The 9,917-nt window shown below is 35.0% G+C and overlaps 1 protein-coding gene and 1 long non-coding RNA gene across 8 annotated transcripts in view; one reads left to right on the plus strand and one right to left on the minus strand.

Moving 5' to 3' along the window:
• The window catches only part of Ufd4 (ubiquitin fusion-degradation 4-like), a 25,990-nt gene extending 20,144 nt beyond the window's left edge, over nucleotides 1-5,846 (minus strand). For 6 of the 7 annotated variants that reach the window (XM_043413609.1, XM_043413613.1, XM_043413612.1 and 3 more), the window contains exons 1-5: nucleotides 5,452-5,846; nucleotides 4,765-4,815; nucleotides 4,542-4,681; nucleotides 3,021-3,255; nucleotides 619-959 (exon numbers count right to left, since the gene is read on the minus strand). In XM_043413609.1, coding sequence (XP_043269544.1) covers nucleotides 619-959; nucleotides 3,021-3,255; nucleotides 4,542-4,681 — 716 coding nt within the window. In that variant the 5' untranslated portion in view covers nucleotides 4,765-4,815; nucleotides 5,452-5,846. Of the gene's footprint in view, nucleotides 1-618; nucleotides 960-3,020; nucleotides 3,256-4,541; nucleotides 4,682-4,764; nucleotides 4,816-4,938; nucleotides 5,197-5,451 lie in introns of those variants that run through there. The other variant, XM_043413608.1, reaches the window with a different exon arrangement.
• LOC122407425 (uncharacterized) lies at nucleotides 5,777-9,917 on the plus strand. Its single transcript, XR_006260197.1, has 2 exons — nucleotides 5,777-5,881; nucleotides 8,879-9,917. It is a non-coding gene; the product is annotated as an uncharacterized lncRNA (long non-coding RNA).

A 9,917-nucleotide genomic window follows, 5' to 3' on the forward strand; every position in this document is an offset into this window, starting at 1 on the left:
GTTCTTTCATTATAGCTCTCATTTTGGAGGCATAAAACTTTTCATTTCCCCTTGTCCCTCATATAAATATCATAAATGATTCATAAAATTGAAGTTTTGTTATCGCATTTCCGCCAAGCTCTCTAATAAGCTTCCACGTAGCTTGCGTCTTGTTATAAATTGCAAATAAAATTATTACCCCTGGTTTATCTTCAAAATCATCTATTGCAAATTCGTTTCTGAGAAACAGCCAACAGAAAACATCAACAGCGATCTACAATTATAATTATATTCCTCAAAGGCCACTTTTTATGAGAACTCAAAGAAATGATAAATATTGATCCTTTACCGACAAATCATATTTTTTATTTCATCTTATTGCATCCAATTCACTAATGTTAAAGTTTGTTTCGTCATTAAAAATAACGTTATGGAAAAAGTCTAAATCTAAGTTAAAGGTTCAATTGCTTTGTGTTTAAAAAATTTTTTCCGAGGTATTCAGATTAGGGCGCTGATCGACGATGTGCAATATCTCTCTTTCAAGGATTAAATCTTCATATTTATTTGATATCTATCGAGAATATATTAAAATCGTGTTTGAACTTTAGTGTCGAATATTATACGAAAATCTGCATGTACCTGTATAAGAGTTCAGCGACCAATCCATTGAAAGCGAGAGGAGCAGGATCTGTGCCACGACGTGAAAATCTATCTGCCAACGATGCGAAACAGCGAAGTGCTCCATCGGCAACGTGAGCGTCCTCGTGTCTTAATAACGTCGACAATGCCTCAACGCAATCGGGCAAAGCTTTGTCCTGAGGCTCAACCTTTCCGCACAGACGTGATACGACAGCCATTGCTGAGTGCAATGTATCACGATGAACCCTCGCCCCGTGTTCTCGAATAAAACAAAGAGCGCACGGTAAGCCACCGGCCTCGAATACAGCGCCGGCTTCTCTCGCGCAGACCAGCTCCAAAACCTGAAAAAATCGATTGCGATATTGCCTTTCATTAATTTCTATAAATTTTATTAATTATTGTGAATTTTCAAGCGAATAAAAATAAAAATCACAATGACGTTGAAGTTTATAATTGTCGTTTCCACTACTGATTACCTAATTAATATTAAGTTCGAACCTCAAATTATAATAACTGTGTACTAGATATTTTCTGAATTTAAGGTAACTCCTGTACTGCATGCTAGTCAAATGAGTGCTAAATTTTCAAAACGCTTTTAGACCAAGTTTAATGTACTGATTAAATGTATTGTTAGTGGATTTTTATTACAGCATATCTTATTAAAATGTAAAAATATTAAAAACGCTAGTTTTGCAAAAGCATCAACTGATAAATGCAAATTTTCACGCTGACACATTTTCACTGGTATTTTTCAAAGAATTATCTGCGTTTTTTCATCGATTTTATTGCACCAAGTCTCATTTTGTTCCTCAACCGATCTTCTACGAATTCACCACGTAGATTTTCCTTTAAACTCATTCCTTCAGAAATTATGAATGAAAAAGTTTTTTCATTTAATGAACAATTAGATGCAACAGTGAAACGATCAAGTTAAAAAAACAACTACATGGTGGATTCATAGAGGACCAGTTAACGAACAAAATGAGACTTGTTGCAATAAAATCGATCAAAAAACGAAGATAATTCTTTGAAAAATACCAGTGAAAATGTGTCAGCGTGGAAATTTGCATTTATCAGTTGATGCTTTTGCAAAACTAGCGTTTTTAATATTTTTACATCTTAATGAGATATGCTGTAATACAAATCCACTAACAATACATTTAATCGGTACGTTAAACTTGGTCTAAAAACGTTTTGAAAATTTAGCACTAATTTGACTAGCATACAGTACATGAGTTACCTTAATTGCCCTTTAAAAGAACATTCTGTGACTAATAAGATTTGGCATAAACTGGATTCATTTAGTTTGCATCGGCACAGTAGAGTATCGTGTACGTGGGTCAGCATTGTTCAATTATTGGGACCACTAAAGCACCATCATTTTTTCTTGATTCACTGCCCATAAAAACTTATAGTGATGAATATATTTATTGAGATCAATATATAGAATATATTTATATGTTTTCCCAATGTTTCCCTGTATAGGCTCCCGCGATTTGTGGGTCCGCTGCTTCCTTTTTTCCCCCACTTTACTTCCTTTTTCTAGTTTCTGAGAAGCCCTTAAAAGTGTTGCCTGCCAGCAGTCATTCCAAGACTCGGTTGTCTACTCGCTCAGCAGCACGAGACAGCCCGTCAGCGATTGCTCCATCTCACGTGTACAAAAGGTGAGAATATCATGGAAAACCAGAACCGATGAACGCACCCAAATTTTTTAAGGACCTTCGTTTTTTCATTTTTTTAAAGGTATGCATATTGAGAACGAAAAATGAAAATTTCAAATCGTAATAGAAAGAATAACGAATGGTACGATGCAGAAAAAAAAATTACAAACGTCTTTGCGACGTACTATAATTGACTCAATAAGCGATACGAAATTTCCATAAGTTTCCAATTCTTATGAACGAACATCGCTTCTGAAGGCGCTTTATAGGTCATTCTGTCAGTAAAAGTCTTGTCATAAATTTTTCTCCGACACAATTCCGAAGCTGCTGCTTTCAGCAATCTTTCTCGCACTCACGCAGTTGATTAAGTGCGGATCAACAGAATGCGAAGGTGCGAAAGACTGCTCCTCGCTCAACAATCGATGCGCAAGCAGTGCATGACTCTAAACCATCCAAATACTGACCTTGCCTCAAATTCATTAAGCTGAAATGACGCTATGTATACGAGAAAAATAACCGTTTTGACGGTCATAAATGTTTTTCCGAACAATCGAATTAGTGAGAAAGGAAATAATCATATTTTTTCTGTCAAAGCCAGCAAAGCAAGTCCTCGTGTTTCCTCGGAATACTATAAATCAGTCAGAAGACATGAACACGAAATTTTTACAAAATATTCGCTCACGCTCAAAATCGCAAATGCGAATTTTTCGACGATGATAATAAACATGAATAATAACGAACCTTAATACACTGTTCTGCGAGGTCTCTGCTAGCTCTCGAACCAAGTCCAGCTCCAGAAAGACGACCGCAAATCGCTTTTACAGCTCCATCCATTGCGACGACTCGTCTCGTACATTCGGCCGAAACATCGAGGTAATAAGTAATCGCTCGGGCTGTGACTTCCAAAACGCTATCTGGTGCATGCTCATCCAAGAAAATTCGACACAATGCCGGCAGAAATGTACGAGGTGGACATCTGGAATAAAATAACAAATTCGATTAGTAGATTCCTTACTAATTTACTGATTCGAATTATCCTTTCCTTGAAGTGAGTAATAACGAATTTTTTTTAATCGCTAATTTTCAGTGGTTCATAGTAATAACTGCAATAATTCACAAATATCTCATGATTTTGGGGTGCATGAGTTACTCCAATAATATTTTATCCTGGATTCGAAATAAATTTTTCTAAGCAGTTACTTTCATGAGTGACACAGTTCACAAAAATAACATTTCAACATCACATAAAAGAGAGTTAACTATTTAAACTATCTGGAATACTTGTCTTTGAACCAATATTATTGACACTCATAAGCTAATAAGTGAATGATTCTGTCAGCTAAATTATTTGATACATTTTTTGAAAAATTGATTGATAAAATGAATTTTTGCATCCAATATGGCAAATTGGAATGAGTGACACGTTATCATATCACATGAATAGCTTTTCAAAACGATGCTGAAATTTGCAACGTTGGAGTCCAACGAAATCAATGAAAAAAATATCTGCACTTTACCAATTTTTTATTTCACGAAGTATCGGTGCAGGTTGAAAAACTACGAATTGCAAATTTAGCAGGGAACATAACTGGGGAATTACCGGAATTATTGGAGGATTTTTTTACATCATTTCATTGGACTCCAACGTTGCAAACATTTTTGAAAAATTATGAGTTTCATATTAAATCGAATATTTTGTACATTCGGGACAACTGAGTAAAATGATTTCATTTTGTGATGTTCTGACATAATGGGTTTTTTCCTTCAACTTTCAATTATAGCGAATTTTGAAAAAATGATTTTCTAGGTTCTTAAATTTTCTGAGAATATGATTTTGTTTGAGTAAAAAAGTAAAAATATTGAAGAATATTTTTCTCAAAACTGTATTCATAAAATGGAAGAGGAAAATATTTCAAAACCTATTACAAGTTTTATAGGTTATTATACTTAAAGTAAAGCTTAAAGTAAATCCGAAATGATTTTGTTTTGAGACTGCCGAACAAAATTTATCCATTTTATATTATTTTTTCCAAATAATAGAAATTATTCCTAGTATTGTCATCTTTGTCAATTTGTAAATTGCTAGCGCTTATTACACCGAGTCTGACAATAATGAAAAAATTGATATCATAGCGTAACAAGAATGTGAATTTCATCATCACGAACAAATTCATCATCGAAATTATCAAGCAAAAATGAAAAGCACAGAATCGACTGGATTTGTAATACCCAAATTCCAGAAAAATGAATGAAGATACTTACATTTCGAAGCATCGATCTACGTTGTCCGACATAAGAAGCAGCATGCAAAGTTGTTCTAGCGCGATAAGCTGCATATCGCGTTCGTCTCCTTGTCCCATACTCAGCCATTCTAACAATGTTTCCGGGTCAACGTCCGCCATCTAAATATTGGAAACCACAATTAAATTCACATCCACTAAAGAGTCTTTGGTAATTGCAAGAACTATTGCAATCGAATACTTACTTTAATTCTCTTAGCTCTTAGCACCGCAGAGTCTGATCTCAAATTGATACTCTGCAAAAATTCATAGAACAAAGTCATAATCTATCACATGGCAAAAAAAATAATAATTTATTTGAAAAGCCGAAAGGCATGTCACAAAGAGGATGATAAGTGATAAAGTAGCAGGGCAAGTACCGGGCATATTTTTTTTCTTTTGGATGCGGCAAGCTTGTAACCGTGTGTTGCAACAAACTGTCCACAATGGTGAGTACTATTTCAGTGACGTTTTTAAGCAACGTTTCGTGGGTCTTTGTCAATGCACGTGCAAATAGAATCACGATTGCATTTGCGATCGTCGGATAACAAGTATCGCGCCAACTTGGCGAATTGAGGAGGGGAAACAGAAATGAGAAAAATGAAAATAACAGAGAATAATTTTATTTCGCGTCAAGAAGACACGATGTTTTTGCGCGTGTAAAGCACACTCTAATATCGCGATTGAAATGTAACGTTAAACAAACTGTCGAAAAACTCGGAAGTTTCAGAACAATCTTGAATTATTGAAACTGCGAGATTTTAATTTTCGTTGGAATGATTCATATTTTTCCCTAAATGCAACGCAACGTAAAATTTACGAGAGCAAGAAAGAGGGAGAGAGAGAGAGAGGGAAAGAGATAGATGGACAGATTAAAAAAAAAAACGAGTTACCGTTGAGCACAGTGTTCCATTCTTTGTGGGGTCAGGTCGCCATCCTTCTCTTCGTACACACGTCCTCCTCGTAGTTTTTTCCACTGAGACAACGTTATAACGTGCCAATCGAAGCTCGTAGCGTCGCGAAAAAGAATCCTCGATACGATCACCTCTTTTTTTTATTGTCCTAACTATTACTATTCCCTCCCCAAGCACATCGAAAGAGCACACACCGAAAACAACAACAGCGTTAGAAAACTGCTCCGAATAAGAGAGGGCTCTTTCGGGCTTTCGACAAAACGTTAATTTTTCCTTCCCCACTCGGTTCACGTCGTACGATACTTTTTACGTGACGTGCCCGCGCCGAACCGAACCTGCAGCCTTTAGTTTTCTCGACGTCTCTCTACCATCTGTACTCGAGCAATGCAGATATATCTATAACACTCAGGTACATCATACACGTCTCACTCATTCTACAGACGCCCTGCTGCCTGCTCTTTCACCTTTTTTATTCTTTACTTCACCATCAGTCTCTGGGAAATCCTTAAGGTGATTTATCAGTTGTTCAGTCGGTAAAAATCCTGCTGCATGGTTTATTCCAGGTAGCTTAATATTTAAAAGAAAATATAAGTTACACGCTAGTCTCATTTTATCCAAAAACAAGGTGTAACTCATATTTTTTTAAAAAAATCAAGGATGTCCGAATAAACCGTGCAACCAATTGCAGCTATCTCTCTCGCACTCACCCAACTGATGATCACTTTGAAGTGATTTTTACCGACTGAACAACTGATGCATCACCTTAAGCCGTGTTTTCATCAGAGAATCGGTTGGTAATATGACAAATTACATTATTTGATGCTCCCATTTATCAACTTAACGAGGCCATAGAACAATTATTATCAAGAGACTCGGTAGAGTCTCGCAACAAGTACATTGACAGCCCTGTTGTCTGCTGGTTCTGTTTTCGGAGTGAAAAAGTCTACATCTATTAGAAATAAAGAATACTAAGTTGAAGTTGTGGGTTGACATTATTATATTTTTCAAACCAAAATCGCTCAAAGATATTTTCAATTATTTTTTCACCCTCGTAAATTTTGCTTGATTATCACCGACAAGTTCAAAATCTATAACACCCGTTTCTTTAGTGACGAGTGACAGGGCTCGCTCGCACTATAGCTTTTTTTCAATGCCTGGTACTGTATGCTGTGCCTTAACCTCGACTCTCGATCATATTATTCGTTTACTATAATGAATTAATCGAGTGTATATTTTTTTTTATTTTGGTAACTTTAATCAGCAGGACGACGTAGGCAGTCATGTAAAATATTTTCATGTTTCCGACGTTTTTGTTTCATGATCATGCAACGCCTTTGGTTGCAGTTTGATAAAATAGAATTTTATTGGGATGTTCTCTAATTACATGTGATTTCGGATTAATGTTTGCTCACATAATAAAGGATGGAGTGAAGTGATATCGCTGATAAAGTAAAATCGTGCTTACAACGTACGAATTCTTGTATATATAAGGGGATAATATAACCCTTAGGGGAAAAAAGATTGGGACAAGTACATTGATGCTTCCGTGTTTCCTGATGATATCACGAAAAATGTAATAAAAATTCCCTCTGCATGAATACTTGTGCTCCATCAGTTCTAGAAAAGCCCTGATTTTTATTTGAATAAACAATTTAAATGAATAGTGATGGGCCGGACAAGTACTTTTAACTTCGATTTTCTTATATGTCTCTGCCATTATAGAGTAACAGATAATTTTAGCTTTCATGTGATTTTTTTCTGGATTTAAAAGCTTCTTAGAACACTTAGAAATACTTGTCCTCCGATTGATATCATAAATTTTAGTGCTGCACGTAACTCAAGTGGTAACTTTTTTCAATTTATTAGAAAATACTTGGCCTCGAAGTGATATCATTAATTTTTAATGCTGTAAGTAACTTAGATAGATTTTTTTTTATAAATTGATTTAGTTGTTAGAATAAGATAAGAGAAATGGGGCATCGTTTTTCAAAATGTTTTCAAGCGTGATATTTCGGTTTTTTATTTCTCATGTTTTATTTGAATTTTTTTCACTTTACAAAAGAATCACAGATTTGTATTTTTTTTTTAATGTAATGTTTTTTTCAAAATTTGTGAAATTTTTTTCCAATTGTTCTGTTGAAATTATTTACAGTTGGCTTCATAATTTTTTTTATGGAATTTTTATTACATTTTTTGTGATATGATCAGGAAACACGGAAGCATCAATGTACTTGTCCCCAACCTTTTTTCCCTAAGGGAATTTTGGCGGTTTTATATCACGACTTTTTTCTCTAAAGTTCCTCAATCTTGTTTCGTTGGCTAGCGGATTTTGATTTTAATTTTACAATTACCAATAAAAACTTGGCCTGAAAGCGATATCATAAATTTTAGTGCTCTATGTAACGTAGATGAAAACTGTTCCAATTCATTTTTTAGTCATTATTTCTCTGTCAGAATAAAATTAGGAGGATGGGGCATCAGCTTCTAAAATGTTTACAAGTAAGGTCTTCGGGTGCTATAGAATGGTAATATATTTGATATTTTTTCACGGTTTTAAATAGTTTTCATTGCGAAGTTTGAGAATTTTAGTTCACATTTTTTGAGGTTTCATGCGAAAGCGGGCGATCATCAATGTACTCGTCCGAATTTTTTTTCATCGAGAAGGGATTTTCATAGTTTGATATCAAATTTTTTTTCTGCCGTAGTTTTAATCGATATGGAATGTTTTTCAATAAGGTTTCTTAAAGTTTTTGAATGTTTTGATATCGATGTTCAAAAATAATTTCTCCAATGATTTTCGTCAAGTTTTATGCATTTTATAACGATTTTGATATTCTCTGTATATTTGAAGTGAACCCCTCAATTTTTCATCAATTTCGAATGTTTCCACAATTTTGTGAAGTTGAAATTATTCTCTATAAGGTTCATGATTTTTGTCCATCATCGTTGAATTTATGCCCCTTATTGATAAATTATGTTTTTAATTTTTTTGTTGAAATAATTGTTAATAAAAAAGAACATGAAGACTTTTCAGTAAAACCAATTTTTTTGATTGATTTTTTCCAAAGTTTGACAGAAAGAGAGAGAGAGAAAGAGAGATAACACATATAATGCTCACCAAATCCAACAAAATTGACAGTTTTTAGATATACATATATTGCATTCTGAATCTAGACATTTTTATTTCATTTTAAAATGTGCTTTCAATGTCTTTTCGAAGCATTTTTTTCTCTTCATATTACCATACTCAGAGATGCACATATGTCGATGCACAAAATTTTCAATGTCTGCATGTAGCCACCAAGGTTCAACTGGAGAAAGAAAAAGTATAAAACCCGTCAACACCAACATAATTGCATATTTTTCAATATATGCATTGCATTCTGAAACCATAAATTCTTTCCAGATAGAAATTTTGCGTTAGCACCACGGCAACAGCGCGGCATCAAATTGCATTTTGAAACACAAATATTGCATCTTTTGCCGACAACACGCCTACACGACGTGCAAAATTCGTAACAGCAAGGGAACGGCAACAGAACAGCACGTCGTGCTGCTGTATCGGCCGAACGAGCGTGAGTAACGCAACAGCAACAGAACGGCAACATAACAGCACGTCGTGCTCTTCGCGGCACAAGGTGCCACGCTGCTTTTGCGTATTGCGTACAATATCGCGAGCTGCTTTATCGACAGCACACGGTACTCCGAAACCACCTGAAGAGAGCAGAATTGATGCAAATAAGTGGGTTCGTTGATTCGAAAGCAGATCCTGCTGCCGCGTGGTTGTAGTCGCTAGTGTCTCTATTCAAATTCGTATCGGAGGTTTCCGTTAACCTTCGCGTAGAAGTCGCATATCCGCGACTTTTGCTATATCTCCTAATTATTCCTTGTTACAAAAATAAAATATATATATAAATAATAATCATAATAATAACAATAATAAAGACCTTTAATCCTAACACATAATAAATTCCGAAACATTAAAACAAATAAATACAAACAATTATCATACGCATAGTCGAAATAAATCGTAATATAGTGTCCAAGCCGGCCCGCAGCCCAGCGTGGATCTTCATCATCGTGTTTCTTGGAACGTCTTACGCCTTAGCTCCTGCCCTTAAAGCGTACTCAGCGATCCTCTCCCAGGGAAAGAAATAATAAAAACAAAAAGTAAGATCTTTCCTTTTCTTTACTTTAGATTATCATCCATTTACAATTTAAGTCTATACAATCTTTGAGATATCTTCGATTATATCGCCTTATAGTGTCTATGCTTGCTACTCTCTCTCTGGCTTGATCTTCTTACGAGGCCTGTAAAACAGCCTTTTTAGTCCGCCTAAGCCAATTCCTTAATAGTAGTAAAAGAAGTACTCAGCACTCTGAGATTAATATCTTAGTTAATACTTAAGCCTTTTATACAATAAAGTTAATACTTTATAATATTA

The sequence above is a fragment of the Venturia canescens genome, chromosome 3, assembly GCF_019457755.1.
Source record: "Venturia canescens isolate UGA chromosome 3, ASM1945775v1, whole genome shotgun sequence".
NCBI classification, from domain to species: domain Eukaryota; kingdom Metazoa; phylum Arthropoda; class Insecta; order Hymenoptera; family Ichneumonidae; genus Venturia; species Venturia canescens.